The sequence below is a fragment of the Anas platyrhynchos genome, chromosome 3 (assembly GCF_047663525.1).
Source record: "Anas platyrhynchos isolate ZD024472 breed Pekin duck chromosome 3, IASCAAS_PekinDuck_T2T, whole genome shotgun sequence".
Lineage (NCBI taxonomy): Eukaryota > Metazoa > Chordata > Aves > Anseriformes > Anatidae > Anas > Anas platyrhynchos.
Window position 1 is genome coordinate 98,217,581 of NC_092589.1, and position 25,675 is coordinate 98,243,255.

Sequence of the window (25,675 nt, forward strand, 5' to 3'; positions counted from 1 at the left end):
CTTAATAGTGTTTTTTGTTTGTTTCCAGAAGGAGAGGAAAATAATAAATAAAATTTTCAAGCAACAACTTTAGTTGATTACATCAACACAGTCTGTAGCTAGAAGTATATTCTGTACTTAGTTACAATTTCAAGTAGAAATTGTACAATTGTGTATTGAAATCTGATAGTTTTTAAAGTGTTCTTGCAACAAGGTTCTAAGTGTATTTGTAGCTAAAGAACAGAATAAATTACATACTAATTCCAGTACAAGATTAAAAGAAATTGTCTATGTTACTCATTTACATGTGTTGAAATAGTTGAGCTTCTTATCTCTAAGTGTCTTAAGATATCCCCTATGGTTAAGACTATTTTTTTTATTTATTTTTTTTTTAACTATTAGACTAAATAAGAAGCTTGCTTTCATCTTTGAAAGAACCATATTTCTCAATAAAACTACTACTTGAAAGAAGAAGCGATAAAAATGTTAATTTTATCAGGGTATTAAATGCCTATTTAGAATAAATTTAGTCTTCTGACAGACTTATTTTCTGACAGACTGATTTTCACTCTGAGGTGTTAAGTAAAGTTTTTAAATGGGCTTATAATATTTAACAACAAATAATTTTTGGTTAATAGAGAGTAATCTTTGAGTAGCTATGAAACATAGTTTAGTACCGGTATCAATTTAAATTAAATTAGGAAGTAGGAAGTCATCCTTTAACGTAGAAAGCTGCTTATAGCTATTCAGAATATTTTTATAAAGGAGAAAGTGAAGTACTCTTAAGTTGCAATTTGATCGTATACTAGCAATCCTTCTTAAGACATACTGAAAAAAAATGTAAAAACATATTCTAAAATTTCAACTCAACATAATTTTCTAACTGGTCATTTGGAAAAGTTCTCAAGATGATTTCCTTTTCATAAGTTCTTGCACATATTCACATATATGCTATGTTGCCAGCGCAATATTTCTTAGATGATAGAATTTGCTATGGGTAAAATAGCTATTGGAAAAGATATAATTGCAGTATTACTAAAGCTTTCTGAAAAGTGGTGGTAATCTAGTTTCTAGATTTTTACAGGATTTTTTTATCACTTTCTGTGTATTTCAGTATTTGCCTGAGCTAGTCTCTTTCATAACATATTCATGCTCATAATTCATGTCAGTATCTTAAATATCAAATATTTTGTTTTACATTGAATTGCAGATCATTAATTGGAAACTGGTTGATAGCTATTGTAAGCCTTATGAAAAAACATTAACCACAGTTCTTTCTTACATGCACTAACTGCATTATCTTACAAAATCTAAAACACTAAGAGCCACAGAGCTGAAATCACTCTAAAAACCTTTAAACCTTTCTAAATGTTTTTTTTTTTTTTTTTTTTTTTTGGTGTTGTTGTTTGTTTTGTTTTTTGGCAAGTGTTCTAACCTGAATGTAATCATTTTCTCAAATACCCACAGTATACCATTTTATGGTAATTAGCATTTGAATGCATGTTACCAGCTTTTCTGACAACCTGTTTTAAGAACCTGTTAGAGATTTTCTAAAGCAAATAGCATGGACAATTAAAACAATCAAACAAACAAACAAAAAAACCTTTGAGCTTTTGCAAAAATTACATAGCAATATTTGTTTTTCATTTAAAACCACTGTAGGTTTTTTTTTTGTCTGTAAAATGTTTAAATAAATAGTTAGAACATGACTGTCTGTCATTATTCCACTGCATCTCTCTAAATGAAAATGTACTACATAATTCTGCCTAATTTGCAATACTCACTATATGATATTCATTATTTTCCTAGAACTTGTATTTCAAAAATGCTTATGGTGTGCTCAGTTTTTCATTGCAAGACTTCTGCAATGTAAGGCAAGACATTTTCTGTGAAGAAATGTAGTGATAGAATGCTAATATTTAAGTGTCTTTTCTTTACAGCTGTAACTTGTCCAAGCATAGAGACTCTGCTTTCAGAACATGTTGTCTGGAGACTGATTTCTGGGTCACTGAATGAGTATGGAGCTCAAGTCATGCTCAGCTGCAGTCCTGGATATTATTTATTGGGTCAAAGACTCATACAGTGCAGGTCTAATGGAACCTGGAGTGTAGGCAATGAAAGGCCGAGTTGCAAGGGTAAGGAGCATTTTACAGAATCCACTATACTTTTTAATACATATATTTTATTTTATAAATATATTTCTTTTATTTTTAAAAAAGTTCTTATGCTATCAATTTCCTGTGAGTAATAGAACATGAATTTTTCAATTACTTGTTAAAATTAGTTGTTTCAAATTATTTATGTGTAAAATACAATAAGAAGTAATAATAAGATCAGTCTGGACAATGGTCTATTTCTGACTGTGGATTTATTTAACTAGCGGGTAAGTTCATAGAATAGTAGGAGGTGATGTTATTACTTTAGAGGATTTCAGATTAGAATTATATTATATTAGAAGGTGACATTGCCTTGATGTCTTGATGAAACATGGAAACGGTACACTTGGAGAAACACACACAGGCTTTTATATTTAATAAGGTCTTCATTCACATGTATCATAACTTATGTCAGTCCTAACTTCAGATGTTCAAGGATTTAGAGAATATCAGTGCGCTCATAGAGTTGCCAGGGGTTACAAACTCAGAGCCTTAGTGAATTTCCCCCAAACTTCATTTTTTCTCTCTCCTAGAAATTAGAAAGATAGATTTAGATAGATATTTACAGCCAAATTTACTTATTTGAAGATATTTGACATTACACAAAATTTCAATTTAGCAGCATAGTCAGCAATATACTGAAATAATAACACAAATATATTACAGCAATTGTAATATACAGTTGGATCACAACACAAACACAGTTCCTATTACCACTCTTTATGTGTTCACCATCACAACACTGGGCATCCCTAATCCCTGGAAAGGAAAATGTAGGATAAAGCCATCTTGAGCCTGTTGCTGTCTTAAAAATTAATCTTACTGATTGCTCAGTTTTAATACTTCGTGTGTGGGTAAGCGATGTATACATCTACCCATGCTGGTCTGGCTGTCTCAGGAAGACAGATGTTTGATTAACTCAGGGAAGGCCATTTACACAGTCAGTTGATCCACTCAACTAACACAGACACTCATTTTAAAAGAGAAGATCCCCTTTGTGTTGAGATAAGTTCAGCTTTCTTTGCAACAGCTGTGTTCACTCCCTGTATTCTTCCTTGAGCTTAATGAATACACCACCCATGTGCATCTCCTCTGAGCCTACTTTCATTGTAAGCATTTGCTGATCAGCTAGAATTAGGTGGTCATGTTTAATGAATCAGATGAAATATGTTTGCACTAATCTAGAGAGATGGGTATAATTTTATTATATTTATTATATTATTATATTTAATGGGTATTATATAAAATTATTATTATTTATAAATATATTATAATATTATAATTTTAATTATATTTTTATATTATATATTGTTATATATATTATTATATTTAATGGGTATAATTTTAATATACCAGATTAAAAGTTGATGTAATAAATTTTAGTAAAAAAAAAAAAAATTGAGAGAGAAAAAATCCCCCATAAATACTTTTCCTTCATCTCTGGGATCAAGAAATAATTCACAGATATATGAATATACTGCAACAATTTTAGTTTTATGAAACATTTTTGCATAGTAGTGGAGTATCTAGTAAATTAATACAAGTACTTCAGATATTATTTCAGACACAGATATAGATAGGATATAGACATATCCTTTTTTATGTTAGTAGTTCTGGGCAGGATTATAGAACATACTCCTGTTAAAACTGTCCTTTCCTATAATGGGGTGAAGATTCCAGTCTTCCTCACCTCAGCATGAGCTCCCAATAAAAATCAAACCTTTCAGGAGTAATGGGAAGCACAAGGCTACAAACCTGTCATGGATTGCAGAGGCAATATTAGAGAATAATGCTGGTATGGGAAAAGAACAGCAAAGGAAAGACACAAAAGGATGCACTACATTTAACTACAAATAATACAAAATGATATATGTTTTCCAGAAAATGAAATTATTTAAGATGTTTTTAGAATAAGGTTAAGAGAGTTACTTGTAATAGCAAACAGTGCATGAAAGCAGTGTATTGGATCTTTCTTGAACAATTATGGGTTGTAGGATTATGTTGGCATGTTTTATTCTGTTAGTTTTGGTTTGAGAAAATGTTCTTCTGAAAATACTTAGTTGGAAAAATGAGGAAACTGTTGTATTTATCTTATAAACCAGTAATAGTTATATGGATTTTCATCTCAAGTTTAAAACTAATGAATTTTTGATTCTATTAGCTGCAATTGTTTCTTTTGTGCACACATACTAAAAATCTTCTGTGTTTGCTGCCTAATACACAAGCATTACTCAGCTTGTGAAAGCTCTCTGAAAAGCTACTTCTTGACCAACCTCTACAATTACTGGATAGTAAAGTAACCGTGAGTTGAGCCATTAAGTTAACCAAAAGCAAAGTATTAGGTATGTGCAGAAACCCCTAAGAGTTGTTGATTAAAGATGCATTGGTTTATTTATAAGGCAGTTACATTATTTTGCCCTCTTAGAAAGGACTGATTAGGATGTAATTATGGCAAACTTCATCCTCAGAGAGTTGTTCAGTAGCTCTTTCATTGGATAGAAACATTAAGATACAGAAATACACCACAGAGTATTTTGAAGAGCCTACTGTTTACTTTGTCTGTCACTGTCATGCTCAGAGTTGGTTATACAAATATAGATCCTATCTGTTTAAAATTATATTTCAGAAGCAGCAGGAGATAATTGAAACACTGACAATAAAGTATTTCATAGAATCATTTAGGTTGGAAAAGAGCTCTAAGTTCATCAAGTCCAACCTGCCAAGTCTACCACTATACCAGGTCCCTAAGCACCACATCTACGTATCTTTTAAATACCGCCAGGGATGGCAACTCAACTACTTCCCTGGGCAGCCTGTTTCAATGCTTCACAACCTTTCTAGTGAAGAAATTTTTCCCAATATCTAACCTAAATTTCTCCTGGTGCAACCTGAGGCCATTACCTCTTGTTCTATTGCTCGTTGCTTGGGAGAAGAGACTGACCTCCACCTCCCTACAACTTCCTTCAAGGTAGCTAAGTTTAAAGTAGATTTATTTTGTATGCATCAATATCTACTTGTGAATAATGTCTATAAAGGAGTTATGAAACATTAAATTAAGGGAGTTCTAGATTATGAGAGACCTAACTGGTATATTCATTTTGTTTATTTAACAATATGCTAAGTAGCTACCTAACAAGTTATGAGGTGGCTCGTTATTCACGTAGCTTAGCTATTGTTTCTGCAATCACTGTAATTACAAATAGTAAAGCATTTTCAAATGTGTAGAACACTCCATTCTGCTGCATTTTAGGATAAAAAAAAATTATAAACCTATGTATGTGTAGTTAATATTCAGCAAATTAGCATTAGAAGTTACAGTGGAAATTCTATTCTGCAAATGACATTAGTGTGACTTGATTATAGTGTGTGTATGTGTGTATATATAAGGAGTGTTATCCACCTCTGGAAATCTTACATGCGTAAGAAGTTTTAATCACATCTACTCTGATTATGACCTGGTTTACTGTGCAGTGGTATGTGCTTGATTTTACACAACTTTCGCACTGGAAATACCATGTTGTTTTCCACAGTGAACCTTTTAAAATATAGAAGAATGTGGCCTTGAGGTTTCATATAAGAAATCTACCTGTTAACAGGCTTTTGAAAACAAAGCCGTGGTTTCTGCTAACAGGTAATAAAATACAATTGAAACTCTTTAAAGGAATGACACTGACACACACAGAGAGAGGACACTGACATGACACACACCCTCCATGGTTTTGCAGAGCTCTGCAGTTTCCTGCACCCTCCTACTCTGGGGGCACCCAGTTCACAATCTAATCAGTTGCAAGGTTCATCCTTCCTGGAACTTGTAAGTTCTTGACACCTGTAACTTGTTAGCCCACCAATTAGTGTGACTGGGAGGTCTGTTCCTTGTGATTGCCTCCTACTTTAGGAGTCTTCAGTTAGATAACCCTACTGGAATGAACACTCACTCCTACATTCTCACACAGTCTCATAATTCAGTGTGACTGACCAGACATGGTCCCCATCTCTGCCTCCCTTTGTTATTATACCTTCTTGCATTGTTAAACATCCTTAATGAGATACCCTTAAAGGAGCAGACACTCTCTTTCTGCATACTCTTACACCAGGAATATAATTTCAACCTTCCCAGACACTCATGTAATTCTCCTGTTTCAGAATGTGAAATCCAGATTGTATTTAAACTGCTGTCAAGATATAAAGATATCTGAGTTTTCTGATTTAGAACATGCATTGCCAAATCAAGCATAATTTTAAGCCTACTATGTAATTTTACTTTTGAATACAGCTTCTATATTTATTCATGTTACCTTTACTTTATAAGAAAATGTGAGGTGATCTATTGTTTTCCGGTCTAAGAAATGATCAAAAATATTTTCATACTTCAGTTTGTTAAGCTGTTGTTTTTTTCCTAGTTATCTCCTGTGGTGGTCTTCCATCTCCACCAAATGGAAATAAGATTGGAACCTTAACAGTGTATGGAGCCACCGCGATATTCACCTGTAACACAGGATACACATTAGTTGGTTCTCACGTGAGAGAATGCTTGGCAAATGGTCTCTGGAGTGGTACTGAAACCCAATGTCTAGGTAAAAAAAAAAATATTTCTTTTTTTTTTTTTTTGTTTGTTTGTTTGTTGTTTTTTTTTTATCAAAAACAGTGCTAAGTAGTGGAATTCACCTCATATCAAGCAACAACATGTTTAGACCAGTGAAAAATAAAGGTATCCTAAATGCAGAAAGTATTGTGTGCTGTATAAATTTTATATTGTTCTACAGATGGATAACAATTATTTTTTTAGAATTTTTTTTTAGAAATGATTTTTTTTTTTTTTTTTTTTTTAAAGAAATTAAGTTATATTTGATGTTGTTGGGCAGCTTTTTGGACCAGGAGGATTTTTTCAGTGGCTCACTTGGTTAGCCACGTTTGCAGTATTGTGATTTGCTTTGTGGTGTCGTCACAGAGGACATGATGAAACTATGCTGGAAGATGAGCTTCAGTTCAGGAGCATGCCTGGTGCATTCTAGCTACAAATAAATTGTCAGCATATTGAACATAGGGGGGATTAGACAAGACAGTCCATAGTAAAGCAAAACCAAACCCCATCCCCTGCCTAACTTTCCATTTTATGGAAAAGTTAGAAGCTTTTAAATAAATTATGCTGATATATGCTAAATGATATATATATGCTAAGTGATAAAATCCCTTGTCCTCCCATTCTCTGAAAATATTAAGTTTTTAAAAAGTATATCTACTATATCAACGATTTTTTTTTCATGCAAACAATAAAATGACAATTATGTTCCTCTGACCTCAATATCTTCAAAAAAGTCAATTAAAAGAATATAGGTGGGTATGTTTTGCAGCATGTCATGAAGAATAACAATTTTTGTCATATCTGAAGAAATTAAATCAAAACTGAATAATCTTTTATCAATCCTCACTTCTTCAAACATTCCTGCTGTCTGGATAATCCCTGATATTGTCATTTCTAAGAATGTAGTGAAAATTAACATTTTGATATGTTTCCAATAATTCAGTGTCAGTATGGATCTATGAGAAAAAAGTTCCATATGCAGTATGCCTGAAAAACTGATAATGAAAATATGCTGATCCTTCTTAGAATCCTTCTTAACTTTCTCAGTGTTAATAGGGTCACTGTCTTTCTGTTCAGATAGACATACTGATGGTCTGTGGGATATCAGGTTGTTAATGCTCATTATCTTATACAAATAAGTGGTAAGTAGGTAGTCTATGTTGTTTTGCATTAGATTTCTAAGCAGCTATACTTCCTGTGAGCAAAGCATAGAAAATCAGAGCTGCATTTTAAAACACAACATTTATCTTGTAGAATATTATATTAAGCAAAAAAAAAGGAATATCTGCATCCCAGAAACCAGGTGTGATGGGACCACATACCAACTCAGTCTTGTCTTCCAAAAAACAATCTTCAAGTATCATCAATTTCATCTTAGCAGGTTGTTAAAAAAAAAAAATAAAAAAAAAGGAGTGACAACTATCATTAGACAAACATGATTCTTATCAGTGTACTAATGACAACATTCTGCATTTCTGGAGATCTTTAATGGCTGAAAATACCTTTAAATAAAATATTTTGAAACATGTTGCAAGCCACAAGATAGTAATGCACTAACAGACAAAAGCATAATAATCTAACCTTGATGAAAAAGAATGTGGAGTTATCAGCTGCACATTAGCTCTATTCTTCATAAGTAATTTTACAGACAATTTAATGGGATGTAGGTGAAATACAGGAATGTGGGAGTCTTCTGTCAGAGACTGGGATAAAATCTAGGTCTTTGTGTCCTACCTGTTGTGTTGATTGCCTTTTCTTCTTTCAGTTCAGATACTAGACTGCAGCAGCAAGGAAAATAAAGAGAGGATCTTCCCCTTTGGAGGAAAAAAAAAAAAAAAAAAAAAAAAAAGCATTAAATCATGTAATTCACATTCAGATCATCAAATCTGAATTAAGAATTTTAAAACCTTTGATCATGTAATCCTGACTGATTATTTCATTTTGCAACAGTAATATTTGTAGTACAACTTTTGTGAGTAGTCAAAAGTTGTGACCATCATCTCAGAGAGCTAACCTAGCTTCTAAGTGGCAGCTAGTTATTAGTGAGCAAAATGTAGCTGTTTCTGGCAAATTTGATGAGAAGGAAAAGCATTTTTCCAATCTGATAACTTTTCAATTCATTACACTTTATTTTTTAAATTATATAAATTAAGAATAAAGTCATTTTTATTTAGGAAACAATAATATAACAAAGGGAGCATATTTTATTTACTACTACTTTTGTTATTTAGAGCAATAAAGGAGTGAAATAATATTTTTTATTTTTTTATTTTTTTTTTTACCTAGGATTAATAATTATACTGAAGTTCTGGTTAAGGTAGTGCTGTGTTATGGGATTACTTTTTCGTATACATAAGTTCATCAGTTCCACTGTGGAACTACATAAGAGGTTTGTGTGTGAAGACACATTAGCTTCCTAGGTTATCCCTAGGCTGTCTGAAAAACATTTAAAAGATGCTGGAAATGCAACTGTGAAGATACAAAACACCAAATTGGCATGTGTAGTATTTTTCTCAGCCCTTTCTTCTGTTGTTAATATTCAAAATTATATTGTAAAAAATAAATACATTAAGAAGGGGAGTGGGGGCTGGAGGCTATTAATCCTCAGCTTTTTTTTGCAGTGTTATACCATACATTACCTGGCCTGGCACTTGCATATCATAATTTCTAGCAAAAGGATATGTGTTAGCACTCATTCATTTTAACTTACCTGAAATACTACTTCAACATCTGATCAATAATAATAGCATTTAGTACTTATATACTGCTTTTTTTTTTTTTTTTTGAAGGTCTATTCATGCAGGATAATTTATCTGCCAATGTATACAAACTAATTATACAAATCTCAATGGAATCTGTTTACATTATAAATAACTGTTATGTGTGAAAGGCTGCAAAAGTTTCTTCCTTATTCTGACCACTGGGAAATATATTTTACCTCAGAACACCCCAAAAAATTAACTGTCTACAGTAGCCATAAAAATCTATTTGAATAGAGTAGAGATGGAAAAGAAACAATCGGTACAGGACTTATCAAGAGAATACTAGTTTATTTTCCAAATCAGTTTAAAAACAGAGAAGCTTTTACCTCTTTGGGAATCAGCTAATCAATTTACTAGATCTCATAGTCAGGAAACTGTCTTTATATACAGCTTGATCTATATATGAATTCACACTATTTTTTCTTGTCTGTTTAATTTTAGTTTTTTTTTTTTTACAAATCTGCATTAAAATTGATATCCATTACCATTTTTTCCTCTTAGTCGTAACTACCAACTTCTAATTTCTATCTGCATTTTAAATTATTTCTACAGATGTATTCCCATCTGTAATGAACACAACACCTGTTGCAGAAAATATGACTGCAGTATGAGTAACAATTGTCTTATGATACTTCTTTCTTTTAAAATGGTGATGGTCTTTGGTTTCTCTTTGATGAATCTCATTAGATTGATTACATTGTTGATTGTGGCCCTATGCTTAGAACTGTTGAATACATGCATCTACCTCAGCAGGTAAAAAGGATCACACTTAGAGCTAGAAGGTCACCATTTAATCTTTGTTGATTCAAAATCAAACAAGCTCTGTAATGCCAAAAATACTGTGCAGCTCCGAGTACAAAACTCTAAATTTAAGTGAGCTATCACATTCATGCTGCAGAAGATTGTATTTCTGGTACTAAACCTCTTCTTGCCTCTCTATATTCTCTCACATAAGGGATATTCACGTCATGTGCTTTAGGCACCTAATTTAGATGCAGCTTAGAGTACAGTCTAAGATCCTAAATTTCCAACAAGGTCAATGGAACTATACAGGCTCCTCAGGAGAGCAATTCAGGAAAGATAAATTTGATTCGTAAAGTTAGACGATGTGATTGCCACCAGTTGTGTATTCCTAAATTTCAAGGACAGCATGCACCAAATTTATTTCAAAGGTGCCTTTAGGACTTACCTGAAGCCTGTGAAAATGAGGAGACAAACACCAGGGAACTGTGAGTGGCCCTTTCCATTTCAAAGTAATGGTAATGAGTTAGAGATGCTTTTTACATGCACTGTACCTTCATGAATGTAATTCAGAACAGCTATAGATGAAAACAGGTATCACATTGTGTTACCCCCTGGTTCGTGTAGAATCAATTTATGCTTTCAGTCCAGTTGAGTACACTAATTTCTATATTTCAGGAAAAGCTTTGTGAGATCCATATTTTTCTCAAAAGAAAGCTAAACCAATGACTGTAGTAAATGAGTCCAATGGCAAATGCAAGACATAGTTCTGCAGATATATATACTGCATTATATATACTTTATGTACATTATATATACTTTTTCTCAGTTATATGAAGATAAATGCGAATCATTAGGCTAGATATTTTTCATTTGTACTCAATTCCTCACACTGCTGATAATTCATATCTCTTCCCCTTCTTTCATTTCAAGAAGAATTACACCTGTAAGTCACAAAACATGTGTTTACATGCATGCTTTGTGTGTATGACCGATTCATGTAGGACATAGATCAAATTAGAATCCTTTAAGTGTTTGCTTAACTCCATCTCTGGTATTGTTGGTATTTAATCATTGACTCACTCCTATGTTTTCCTGCATAGATATCTTTTCCTAACTGCCTATGACTTTCAGGTACAAAGCTATGCATAAATAAGGCAAGGACATATTTTAAAATCTAAATTTAAATGTAATCCACTCCATTCAATTTTCATAAATTATTACTACAATTTAGTTTTTCAAGAAATATCATATATGCTGGAATAATCTGTAAGTGAAATGATTCGTATAATAGTTCCAGATAGCTGATAAATTCCCATTTATGGGAAAGTACATAATACTTTGGTATTTTGTACTATGCCAGTTGGCACATCTCAACTATCTTTGTTCCTAAAATTTCCTGCAATTCCCTGTGCTTGGCTTCAGTGCAAACACTGCTTTTTCAATTTTTCACTTTTTAGGTCTAGAAAACAACAACAACAACAATGAAAATATACTCCAGTCCATTCTGTATAAATACAGCCTCTCTTTTCCCATTTTGCATGTTTCATATATTTCCTTTCCCAAAACCTGTGATTGTTCCAATTGCTTGAATTACTAGTCAATGTTTAGAACCATGCACAATAGTTTTCTTGAGAAGTAATTCTGATTAAAAGTGACATCTACCTTTGCTCTAGTATGTGGTTAATCTATGTGCAAGATTAACCAGATCATGAATTTGTCATTCCTAGTAGCAGAACTTGGGGGAGAGAGGTGTTGCAGTAGAGTTGGTAGTTAACTACTTAAATAAACTGTGGCCAATATTACCCAAGATCTGCTAGTGGTTCTGTCGGTGACAGGTTGGGGTGCAACCTCAGCGAGTCTGAGGATGACACCAAACGATGGGGAACAGTTGGTATGCTGGATTGCAGTACTGCTGTACAGAGGGACCTTGAGAATCTGAAGGAATGGACCAACAGGAATCTTGTAAAGATCAGCAAAGACAAATTCGGAGTCCTGCCGTTTTGCTAGAATAATGCCATTCAAGAGGACTGGCTTGGAACTGACAGGGTAGAAAGCAGCTTTACAGAAAACAACCCAGGTGACATGGAAGAGAGGTTAAACAAGGGTTAGAAGTGTGGCCATGCAAGATCATGAACTGGAGCATATGAGCAGCAATGTAGTCAGCAGGTTGAAGTTATTATTTCCTCTTCAGCACGCATGTGGAAAGCTGTGTGTAGTTTTTGTTTTCCACCATACAAGAGCAAGCTTGGTGAACTGAAGCAAGTCTGGGAGAAAGGCCTGGTAAGAGGTTAGGTGCATGTGACAGGCAAGAGGCTGAGTGAGGCTGAATAAGAGGGAAGTGTTAAGGGGGATCATATTGCTAATTTGGGCTGACAGTAGTAAATACTTCCATGAGATATCAAGAGAAAATTACAAGGAGAAAAATGTATTTTCAATGTCTTCGTTACTTTTTGTTGTCATTACTCCCTGTTTGGAGTATGAAAAAATGTACATCCTTATTTTGTTCCAAAAATTTACAGAACGTTGTCCTAATGCCTCCTTGAAGATATCAGCAATCCTAAGCTTAGTATTGTTATAATAATCCTCTATGATGAAAAAAATAATCAAGTGCATATTTTCCCCTTTTAGTGTTTTAGAAGATCCATTAAGTGTAAATGAAATATACTGCCTAGCTATATTAAAGTGGCTGTAGTAGAAATTAATTCAGACCCAAGAAAAAAGTTATGAGCAAGTCTGCTTCTTCACGAATATGGCCTCAGTGTTAAACAGCACATCACACAACCCCATTCTATCAGTGGTCATGAGCATCATGACCTATTCTCTTGTCTCCGAATGAGTACTGAAAGTGCTTAGCATAGTTTAAGTTGAAATTGTTGGCAGGTGTAATTAATCAATGTCACTAAAAAAAAAAATTATTCCCTTTAGTCAGTAAAGATAAATAGTTTCCTGCTCAGAAGCTCTGTTTCCAAACAGAATAAAGAATCTAGAGAGACTAAGATTATCGCTTGGCTTCTTTAATGCCAAGAGTGCCATTACCCCAGAGTAATCTGTTCTGCATTGTTTAACAGCCACTGATAGCACTGAGGAAGAAACAGTGCTGGTAGATGTTGTTTCCTTTACATACTTCCATGCAGCTGGAAAAGGTGATTATTTCAAGTATAGTGATCAAATTGAAAACCAATATAAAGAAGAGTTTATTATAATTTTGATGTGAATTTAGAAGCGTGTTAAATATAACAGTTTAGCTAAAGAACAACTGAAGATAACATAAAGGTGGTGGCTATTTGGAAAGAATGAACACAAGTAGAATCAGTTTTTGTGATTGATTACTAAAATGCATTAATAAATAAAAAATAATTGTAGAAATTGGAGCCGAATTATAGGAAATATTTGAGCATAACAAGATATACTTAGCTGTAATTTTTTTTTTAAATGTCTGCTTGGAAACCTCCTTTGTATGTTGCAGCTTTTAAATTAGAGTGAAGAAAATTTCCAATAGATACAAATAAGGGCATTTATGGCATGGTAAATGAGGTAATATAGCTAAATGTGCCATTTATACAAATCTTAAAAAATGCAGTATTTTTTTCTTTTGAAAGCAATAGGCTGTGATCCCATGGAACTTTTTTATTATTATTATTTTTAATAATTTATTATCTATATTTTAAACTTTGATTGTCTTCTAATGTCTGAAGACCTGCTATTGAGAAATCAGTTATCTGTTGGATACATAGAATAACAGACGCTACATTTACACTAATGAAATAACACCTTGACATGCAAATTAATATGAAACTTGATCATATCACCTCTTAAATTGTTAGAATAATGCCCGGACATGTTTTGGCTAATGTTATCCAAGACAATTTCTAAGAACTGTTCAAGTTAGCTTAAACCAGTATTAATCCTGGTAGGCAGCTTGTTAGCAGCTGTGCTAGTCTGGGGCGCAAGAGGTTTTTGGTTTGTGAATACAGACTGTGCTGTGCTGGTTGGCCTCTGCCAGAGAATGGCCCCAATCATGCTTAATTTTTTAGTAGAGATTTGTTCACAAAATCCAAGGCAAATCATGAATATGAGCACTGTGAAGATGAACATGAACGCTATGAAGAAATAATGGGGGTCTGGAAGTTAAAAAAAAATAAAAAATAAAAAATGTAATTCACAGTTCTCTGAGGACCAAGGCAGGCTTATTAAGGAAAAGGTAAAATAATATTAATTAAAAAAAAATTACCCATTTGAAAATTGTCCATTTTGTAGCACAATTGAATGATTTGTAATTTCAGACATTTGCATTTTATATGCACCAGACATTCTTCTGACAAATTTGTCATTTCTACAACAGAATTTGCTGTATATATGTATTTATATATGTATGTATATATATAACTGTCTATATGAAATTTTCAAATATCTGAATGATGACCTCTGTCACCTTGGAAGAGTAGAAGGAATGTCACCTGCAGTTTTTATACCCTAGATCTTGTTCTGCTTGTTCCCAGATCCACTACTATATGCTCTTTGACTCTATTTTTTTTTTTTTTTATTGAGAATGGGACTTATTATTTTTTTCATATCAGCATTCTTGTAAATGTTGTCAAGATTTGTAAGAATTTGTAGTTTTGATGGATTGCTCTTCTATTGTAGCTGGTCACTGTGGTTCTCCGGACCCAATTGTAAATGGTCATATTAGTGGAGATGGATTCAGTTATCGTGATACTGTAGTCTATCAGTGTAATCCTGGCTTTCGACTTGTTGGTACCTCTGTTAGAATTTGCCTACAGGATCACAAATGGTCTGGACAAACTCCCGTTTGTGTCCGTAAGTATAATTCATTTTTCAGTGAATATTGCTATTACCTTTAACCCAATTAAATATTAATGGTGGATGAGATGTTCAAAGGTATTTGAATTATGTGTTAAAAACAGACATTTATTGGACATATTTTCAGTGATGAGGGTCATTATGATAATCCAATCCACTTTCTAATTTAGCACAGGCTGACTATCTGTATCCAGTAATGTCTGATTTCTGTTTTTTTTTTGGAAGAAGGCTGACAGGCATTGAAGTGTGTTGGACAGCAGGCTGCACCTTAATAACTTTATCTATCTCTTTCTCCCTTTTTCTCCAGGTGTAGCTTCTTTGTCAAATGTCATCTTACAGAGCTTCTCCCTCATATATTTTTATTTTATTTTTTTTAGTAAGAATACTAATGGTCTAATTTTTTTCTTTGCTGGATAAAGCTGGAATACTGTTCTGATGGTAACTGCCCATTTTTCCAGGTTGGCCAAATATTTGTCAGTGCAAACCCAGGCCCAGGCACAGTGTTGGATTATACTGCATTTGTTAGAAAAATATTGACTTCTTTATTCTCTCTTTTGTTTTGTTGCTGTTGTTCTTAATTCATCTGCTTTTGAAAATCTCATAAGTAATTATTTATTTTTTTAACTCATTCCCACTCTAGTTCCTTCCACATTTGTGTGGCAGGTCTTCTGACATTTTCTGAAGAATCAGCCATTTAATCGGTCAAGTCTGATTCCTCTGCATATTATTTTGCTACTTTATTGTATACTAGCATTTTTTATTGTTTTTTGGTCTTAATAAAACTCCCAGTTTCTATTTAATCTTGGTTATTTTTAATGATTGTTTACATCAGTGATTTCTTTTTTCTTTCTTTCATTTTCAAGATGTCTATAATTCAGACAGAAGTATTCTATTTTTTCACACAGAGTCACTAAGACAATCATTTTTTTCTGCTAAAGATGTTAGTATCTTTGTTTCATTGCTAAGAAAATATATTACTGAGAAGTCATTAGATTTCGAAATGTTCAGTACTTTCTTATTTCAACCTGTATACAGCTGCAGGAAATATCTGCCGAATGTCATTGTCCTCTTAAAATCCTATTGATATCTTCAAGTGATTTATATTCATCAAAGGAGAAATGCCACCAGCTTGTGTTATTACTTTTAGTGGATTAATTTTACCATGCAGTGAACAAAATCCCTTCAAAAGAAAGGGGCAAAGCTGGGAGGGGTGAGGGGAGAGAGTCAGTTCCTTCCTAAATTGCTACTGTTATTACTGTTCTGAGAAGAACTGGCAGTAGTTTCTGTTTGTACAGGCTGCCTAGCAGCAACATGGCTTTATTTTGCTTATAAGTGTCAAGACTAAAGAGCTGTATGTACACCCCTTCCCTCACCTCCCCTTTTTTGTCAGCAACCAAGCTTCAGAAGATTTTTCCACTTTTATTTATTTATTTCTTAATTTAAAAATCTAGTAAAAATGTCTCAGCTATTTCGGAGAGGGAAAGTGGAAGCATGGTGCTTACAAGTGCTAGAAATGGGCTCACTAATGTAATACTGAAAAGGTCCTCTGACTAAGGAGTATGAGTCAGACACTAGAAATATACCAGGGGCACCATAAAGATGCTACAGTCTGTACCCCTGAAAATCTACTATGAGTTGGGCTACATTTTGTGATATGTATACAGGTTATGCATCCTTTCATATTTGTAATTGGTTCTTCAAAAAACATTATCTAAGAAAGTATTCAGAGTACTCCACACATTACTCTTTTATCTTCATTTCCTATGCTCCTTTATCTTGCACAATTTTTGACACACGTGTTTCCCTACCTCAGTATTGGGTAATCTATTAGACTATACTTTGGCTAAATATATTCCAGAAGATCTATTCACTTTATCAAGTGAAGTGAACTCCCAAGTTATTGGGAGTTAATGTGAAAGGTAAAGATCTCTGGTTAGTTCTTTGTGAATAACAGCACAACAAAAATCAAAACAGTGACTTTCTTTACTAAAAATATAAACTGTATTAATATTAAATAAACCTCTTAGTTATTACTTCGGGGTCTTAAACTGATACTATATTAAAGACTTGAGAATATAGTTGGGAGTTATATTACTTTAAATGGATATCTCTTTGCTATGTTTCCAGTATCCACATGACATATTTAGGACATAAGCATATCTATATGCATGGGACAGTTCTTTGTATAAGGTAGGGAAAGGGAACAATTTAGATGTCATAAGAACACTAGGAATAATCTTTAGTTGAAATGTGTTGGGTACTACTTAGGTAAACAATATTAAGAGTTAACTGCATACAACCCTAATGATGATTTGAAACACTATAATGCCAAACTATCCTTTTTTTTTTTTTTTTTTTTTTTTAATTACAAATATGTTTCTAAGTACTTGCTACTGTGTGAATCCAACTACTTCAGTGCTGATCAATCAATAGGTCAAGGATATCTATAAAACTAATGGAGCAATAACAAACCAGATCCTGTGACTAGGGTCTCAGAATCTGAGATTTTTAGTGTTTTGGGAGGCATCAGAAAAAACAGAATCTGTAAGGACTAATGACGTCTAAAGAGGATCTGACCCACAAGAATATGTTTTTGTTGAAAACTGAGCAGGATTATACTTCATTATCAGAATATTTATACAAGACCTACATTTTGTATTGTAAGAACCCATGGCATAGAATTTGTTCAGGAAACTGTATAAACTTTATGGTGATAGCACTTTGTAGTTGAATAGTTTGTCATATAGGAAAGATGGTGACTACAGAAAATATTTTAGGAATTGAAATTTAATAATCTGTAACAGTCAAAAAATGCACCAGCTGGGCTAAAATAAAGTAGATCCTGTGCATATACTGTCATTTTATTCTGATGCTTAGGGTATCATCTTCAAATGCTGCAAATGGAATAGTGCAAAAAGGGGCTTAAGTGACTGAAATAGATTTATTTTACAATTTAAGGACTAAATACTAATCTGGATACAGGAAGGTGTCCTATGTAATTGTCAAAGATCAAGTATTGTTGAAAATACTATTTCATAACTTAACTCTGTGGTAAAATAAAAGAAAACATTAAAATTATATTTAATGTGTCAGTTCAGTAAAGAAAAAATAACAAATGAATTAATTAGAAGGTATATCTGTGAATAGGATATTTACTTTAGTATGATAGCCATTATCACCAGCACAATGTTGAAAAGCTACATATATATATATCTTTGACTTTCTTATTTTCAACTGTCAGTACCTATGGTTTTTTTCTATATTTTTCTGTATTATTTTGATGTCTGGTCATTTGGAAGGCTACAGCTTAGCCATTATAAAATATATAAGTATCATGTAAGCATATTAAAAAACACATAATATGCATAGTGGGAATGATTTAATCCCAACAATGATGTCTCTACTGCCAGAAGAAAATCTAATTAAAAGGATTTAAACAAAGCAACTCAACAATTTTTGAACAAGAATGCTTTGGAACTCCAGAATGTTCTGAAGCAATACTTGAATTCAATCTGTTTTACCCTACTAGATGTTGAATCTTGCAGGTTTTTTTTGTTGTTGTTTGTTTTAATCTGCATTATTAGGATATATAGTGCAGTCTCAGTATTTTTTAGGGTATAGTACATGTCAGTAGGGTGTCAAAATGCATATACATATAATTATTTATATTACAACTTTCACCATAAGGTAAAAAGTAGATACTGAAAGTCTCACAGAAAAATAGACATATTTTCCCCTGGCATTTAAGTTCTCTGTATAAATGCATCATTTTTTTTCTTAAACTTCTTTCATAAATATTGAAGAAAATTTCAGAAATATAAACAGATCCAACCTGCAAGTGATTCTATGAAACAGTACCTTTCAGTTAGTTGCTAACATGCCTATTTTTCTTTTAACAGCAATCACATGTGGACATCCTGGGAATCCAGCTCATGGAATGACTAATGGCAGCGAGTTCAATTTAAATGATGTTGTAAATTTTACTTGCAACACCGGGTACTTACTTCAGGGTGCTTCTCGAGCACAGTGCCGAAGCAATGGGCAATGGAGTAGCCCTCTACCAAACTGCCGAGGTAAGAAACTTTTCTGTTCATTCTCTGTTCTCTAATGACTTATTTCAGGTATTATCCTTTAAGCCTGCCTTCAAAACACTGGGATAAAATTCAGAAAATGGACCTTCATGACCTTATTGCTTTCTTTATTTGAGTTTTTACATTTCTATATTGGAAAAAGGAGTAAGCTAAGTATTGGGGAAACCTTGGGTTTTCAGTATTTGACCTCAAAGTTTTCAGACTGTAATCCCTAACATTTAGTTTAGAGACACATAAAGACTACTTTATATCACAAAAGTTATATTACATCAATAAATCAGTCAGCTGTCTAGCCTGATTTACCTGCACTGGAAGTTTCCATAAATGGTCAGTTACTCCTATTAAGAGATAGTTATGCAAACGAATATTCTTGCAACAAAACACTTTCTTCTGTATTTCCTATTTATGGCCACTGTTTTATTTGTTTTCCTCAACCTTTTTCTCTAGAATTCTGCAGAATATGAAGCTAATATTAGACCTTTATTGAGATCTTTATCAGATCACTAATATCTATTCATTGCTCCACTCTTTTGATGTTTTATGCCCCAAAATAACTTGTACTGGTGTAGTAAATGCTTTCTCAATGCTCAATCCAGTAAGTTGCTGATAATAAATAATAATATGGTGATATGTTTTCTTCTGAATCACTAAGTCAGAAAAGATACCTTCTTTTGTAAAACATGCAAATTTTCAGAGAAGTGAAAAATCTCTCTGAAAAAACGGAGGGGTGAGTCATATAAGATATACTGAAAGATCTCTAGAGCCTGGAGAAAAGTTTTTGAGATTTTGTATATAGTTTAGTGGTCTTTTTGTGAACTCTCCAGAAAGAAATTGATTGTAATGAGCCTAACTTAAAAATGTTGTAACCCCGCTGTTATGTCATCTAGCTCCATCTTCGCTTTAGTGCCAACCCATAAACTCCTCATCCATCCCCAGGCAGACTTCTATTCATTCCAGCTGGTCATTCACATAGAAGACTACATCCCATCCTTGTCTCCCTTTCCTGTACTTCCTAAAGAACCTATATCCTTCCAATCCAATAATCCAGTCCTGAGAGCCACCCCACCATGTCTCCATGATCCCAATAAGATCATAGGCCTGCAAGCATACACACACCTCAATCATCTTGTTTGCTCCTCATACTGTGCGAGTTTGTGTACAAGCACTTTAGAGGGGAAAAAGCAGCGTGTTTGGTTCATAGATGGGATTGGGGGATTTCTCCATAATGATACCTTTTAGGCATTTATTTGGTAATCTGCAAGTGTTGAAGGTGACCCTGTTTAATCCCCATTTTGTTGATTTTGTGATCCTTCCTTATCCCATCAACCTATGCCCTTCATTCAGCAACCCTGTCTGTTACTCTTTCACAGGGCTGCTGGTTATTCTTTCCCTCCACTCTCATACTAAATTTAAAGCCTTCCTTATGAGGTCATCCATCCTACTGGTGAAACTATCTTTGCCCTGTGTAGTGAGCTGGATCCCACCTCTCCAAGCAGATGCTGATCTGCAAACAGGGTCCAATGATCGTAGAACCTAAAACCCTGTTGAAAACAACAGTTCTGCAGCCAATTATTGACATGGCAGTAGTGCACTTTCCTGGCACCATACTTCACTGGCAGGATTGAGAAAAAAAAAAACATCAGCCATGCCTCTATGCCCTTTTCTATTGCTCTCAGAGTTGTGTAGTCTCCTTTGATACTGTTCAGGTTTCACCTGCCTCACATGGAATAACAGAAGGGGTTAGTTAGTCAAAGGGTAAGACAAGCTTTGGCAGTCCCTCCACAATATCACAGGTCTGGACTCCCAAGCAGGCAGCAAGCCTCTCTAGTTGAGAGGTCATAGAATCATAGAATGGATTGTCTTGGAAGGGACCTTAAAAATCGTCTAACTCAAACCCCCCTGCAATGGGCGGGGTTGCCAGCCACTAGATCAGGTTGCTGAGGGCCTCATCTAATCTGGCCTAGAACACCACCTGGGATAGGGCATCCCAAACTTCTCTTGGCACAACTGTTCCAGTGCCTCACTACCCTTACAATGAAGAATTTCCACCTAATGTCTAATCTAAATCTATCCTCTTTTAGCTTAAGACCATTCCTCCTTCTCCTATCATTATCTACCCAAGTAAAGAGTCCTTCTGCATCCTTTTTATAAGACCCTTTAAAGTATTGAAAGGTGGCAAGGAGGTATCCCCTATCCCCTTGTCGAGGCTAAACATACCCAGCTCTCTCAGCCTTTCTTCGTAGGAGAAGTCAAGTCAACAGATGGGTCCCTCTATCCCCTTCAGCAGGGAATCACCTGTTGTTATGACTCCCTGTTTCTCCCTGGTGCTCTTGTGTGGTTTAGGGTTAGGTGGACTAGATCCTTTGCTTGAAGACACATATAGCTTCTCTTCAACTTTGAGGGTGGTAAATCTATTTCATAGGTGTAAGCCTTTTAATGGGTCAGGAACCTTCTTGGTGCCAGAAGCCACCAGCTTCCATCTTCCATAAAATCATAAAATCATTAAGATTGGAAAAGACCTTTAAAATCATCTGGTCCAACCATTCCCCTACTACCAATGTCACCCACTAAATCATGTCCCTAAGCACCAGGTCCAGTCTTTCCTTGAACACCCCCAGGGACGGTGACTCCTGGACAACCCGTTCCAGTGCCTGACTGCTCTTTCTGAGAAGAAATGTCTCCTAACTTTCAACCTGAACCTCCCCTAGCACAACTTAAAGCCATTCCCTCTAGTCCCATTGCTAGTTATCTTTGAGAAGAGGTTGACCCCCAGCTCTGCACACCTTCCTTTCAGGTAGCTGTAGAGAGCAATAAGGTCTGCCCTGAGCCTCCTCTTCTCCAGACTAAACAACCCCAGTGCCCTCAGCCTGTCCTCATAGCCCTTGTGTTCCAGGCCTTTCACCAGCTTCGTAGCCATTCTCTGGACATGTTCCAGAGACTCAATGTCCTTCTTTTGCTGAGGGGCCCAAAACTGAACACAGTACTTGAGTTTCACCTTCTCCAGAGGTTGCACTTACCTTAATCATGGGGGTGAACACTGCCTGCTTCTTTATTGCAGTTGTCCTTTGTAACTTGTCTTTAATTGCTGAAGGAAATTGCAGTCAGTAAAGTTGTGCTAAGGATACTAACACTGGGACTAAAATGATGTAATCAGTTCAGTTCAGTTATTGGCAGCTTTATTATCTCCACCTGTTGGCTTATTAAAAATCATATTTTATTACAGTGGTTGTTCCTAAGAATAATAATTATCTTTGGTGATTAGCTCATCATATTATTTGAGAGATAGCTAATGCAATTTCAAGCTCAGTATGTGTGGAATTAGAACTTTCATTCTCATTAAAACAATACAGAAATGGCAATTCCCTCAGTAACCACCCTCAGAATTTTTTCAAGTGACTTAGTTAGCATAGCAACTTAATTATCGAGGAGAAACAGGAATTAGTAAACTGTTCCTATTTAGGCTCATGTATCTTTTTTTTTCCTTGTATACCATTTTGTATCACTAAACTTCAGTGAACACAGTCTTCTGTCTCATCAGTGAAGCACTTTTTAATTTGTTAAAAATGAAACTTTTTTTTTTTTTTTTTTTTTTTTTTTTCATATATCTAGCAGTTTCAGTCCAGGTCTGCTCCATTTGACTGTCAGAGGCAGTTATGTGGTTTTACTAAAGTTAGACCCCAGCTACAAATAAAATTATTCAGATACTTATATTGAACTCAAATGTACACATTTATTTAAAAAATAATATAAGAGAAAAAGAAAGGAAATTTATGAAAAATGATGTGAAGGCTAAGAACATTATAAAAATAAGAATGGTGTTGTTTCAAAGGAGTGCAGTACAGACCAGGCTGGTTCAAACCTCTGTGTCAGCTATGCATTTTCCCAAAGAACACTTCTCTGCATGCATCTCCCTTGTTTAATTCTAGCTGTGTATCTGGACAAACGAGTCTTCCCTACTGTCTCCCTAAAACCTCCTGGCATAATTACATTTACATCATTTCACTGTGAACAAAATCTGATACACCATTTATGAAAATTTCTTATGAAATCATAAGGTTTACAAAATAAAATATGCTGAAATGATAATTCTACATCCATAATTTAAAATAAATAAATTTCATGTATCAAAATTCATTTTAATTAATTTTTTAGAACTTAACCTAAAGGAAGTAATAGCACTTCTGGCATATACCTTTCCTTCTAAAATTGCCTTTAACTAACAAGTAAAAAATATTTGTATTAAAGTTCATTGTTAATGATGAGTTATGAGTTTGTGTACAAAGGGAGTAAATATTCCAGCCCCTTGAATATACTGCTGGGAAGGGATTGATGTCCCTAGCAAACCTGCATCATTTAATTCAACAGAGATTTTACATATGACCTTTCTTTCAAACCTCGGTTGAATTCACTTGAGTCAATAATGAACTTAGTTTCTCTTCACTGAGACTCTGTATGCAGTTACTATAAAATACTGAATACTGCTGCAGGCTATTGCATATGATTATTTTATTTTATATAATTTTATATTGCAACAGAGTTACTGTCTATGCACAGGAAACATGGATATTTTTAGTGAATAAAGGTAGGCAGTTCTTAGGCACTCTTATAGTGATACATTGCTGCTATGTATTGTGTCAGTAAAAGGTTAACTAGCAAGTCACAGGCAGCAAATTTATCAAAGAAAGTATGTTGATTTTGTTTTTTATGCCTTCCAAAAAAAAATAACACGCACAAAAGATTATATATTATATTTATATATAAATAAATATCTATATATTCGTATTTATAAAATAATATATTTATAAAATATTTATAAATATAAATATTTATATTTATATTTATAAATATTTATATTTAAATATTAATACATATAACGAATAAATTTTATATAAATATAAAGTCGCATATATAATCTTTTATATATATTTACATATATATATTTATATATGTATATGTATATATATATATATATATATAAGATTATATATGCTACTTTAATGCCATGTGATAAAAACTCACATGAAACAAATATATGTTTGTATAACCTATTGTGAATTGTAAAGCACTTAATTGCTCTGCAGTGGTGTTTCCCACCACTCTATAATGTCATTACTTTGATCGTTTCACAGTGATTTCAGTGGTGATAGACACAATAGATCAGTTTGCCGCTGTTCTAGCAAACTGTTTTGGTATAGTGGTTAAAACATTTAATCTGTTGAAATGGGATCCCTGTAAAGTATTTTTTAATATGGATTTTGGATGTCTTCTGAGGTAACATGATCACCAAACCACCTCTGTCTTGGAAAAACTTACTTCCTACTGTTTCTTTCATGAGGAAAAAAAAAAAAAAGCAAAACTCAATGAGATTTTGGGATACTCAAAGATTTACAAAAAAAATCTTTTTTAATTACTGAAGCAATTATATCTTTTTTATTAATTATATAATATATTTAACATTTGTAATAGATTTACATGGAATGTTGAGTACACTGAGATATGGTTTCAAAATCATAATTTCTGAGGTAGGAAATCTTCACTCCACATGGACTGTACCTTTGTTGTTATTTATTTGATAAAGAGCATCTCAAATAGTCAGCTTACTTGCCTTTAATCTGGAATCAAATGATACTTGAAAAATTCTGATTGCCATGTTCTGTTTGGCAAATCTGGCTAAGCGGGACTTCATGCAGCCTGAATATGCAGTATCGCAGAACTAGCTATGAAGATATCAAATCCTAAAACAAAAATGTTCAGCATGGAATTTTTCCCTCAGCAACTTAGAACCACTTTTCATTTTGTCTTTGGACAGAAAGCTGATCTCTGCACTTTGTTTCACAATATGTTTCATAATGGTAGGAAAGCTGCCTGGCGGAGAGGGACCTGGGAGTATTGGTTGATAGTCGGCTGGCTATGAACCAGCAGTGTGCTCAAGTGTCCAAAAAGGCCAACAGCATCCTGGCTTGCATAAGAAGCAGTGTGGCCAGCAGGTCTAGGGAAGTGATTGTCCCCCTGTACTTGGCTCTGGTGAGGCTGCACCTCGAGTACTGTGTTCATTTTTGGGCCTCTTGCTACAAGGAGGACATGGAGGTGCTTGAAAGAGTCCAGAGAAGGGCAACAAAGCTGGTGAGGGGTCTGGAGAACAAGTCCTACGAGGAGTGGCTGAGGGAGCTGGGTTTGTTCAGCCTGGAGAAAAGGAGGCTCAGGGGTGACCTTATCACTCTTTATAAGTACATTAAAGGAGGCTGTAGTGAGGTGGGGGTTGGTCTATTCTCCAACGTACCTGGTGACAGGACGAGGGGAAACGGGCTAAAGTTGCGCCGGGGTTGTTTTAGGTTGGATCTTAGGAAGAACTTCTTTACTGAGAGGGTTGTTAGGCATTGGAATGGGCTGCCCAGGGAAGTGGTGGAGTCACCATCCCTGGAGGTCTTTAAAAGACGTTTAGATGTTGAACTTAGCGATATAATTTAGTGGAGGACTTGTTAGTGTTAGGTCAGAGGTTGGACTCTTCCAACCTAGACAATTCTGTGATTCTGTGTTAAC

At 34.2% G+C, this 25,675-nt stretch overlaps 1 protein-coding gene across 2 annotated transcripts in view; it reads left to right on the forward strand.

The window, feature by feature from the left end:
- Positions 1 to 25,675, forward strand: part of CSMD1 (CUB and Sushi multiple domains 1) — a 1,163,917-nt gene that overhangs the window by 1,080,790 nt on the left and 57,452 nt on the right. For both annotated transcript variants that reach the window (XM_038176472.2, XM_038176473.2), the window contains exons 51-54: positions 1,920 to 2,114; positions 6,536 to 6,709; positions 14,868 to 15,041; positions 18,944 to 19,117. In XM_038176472.2, coding sequence (XP_038032400.1) covers positions 1,920 to 2,114; positions 6,536 to 6,709; positions 14,868 to 15,041; positions 18,944 to 19,117 — 717 coding nt within the window. The remainder of the gene's footprint in view (positions 1 to 1,919; positions 2,115 to 6,535; positions 6,710 to 14,867; positions 15,042 to 18,943; positions 19,118 to 25,675) is intronic.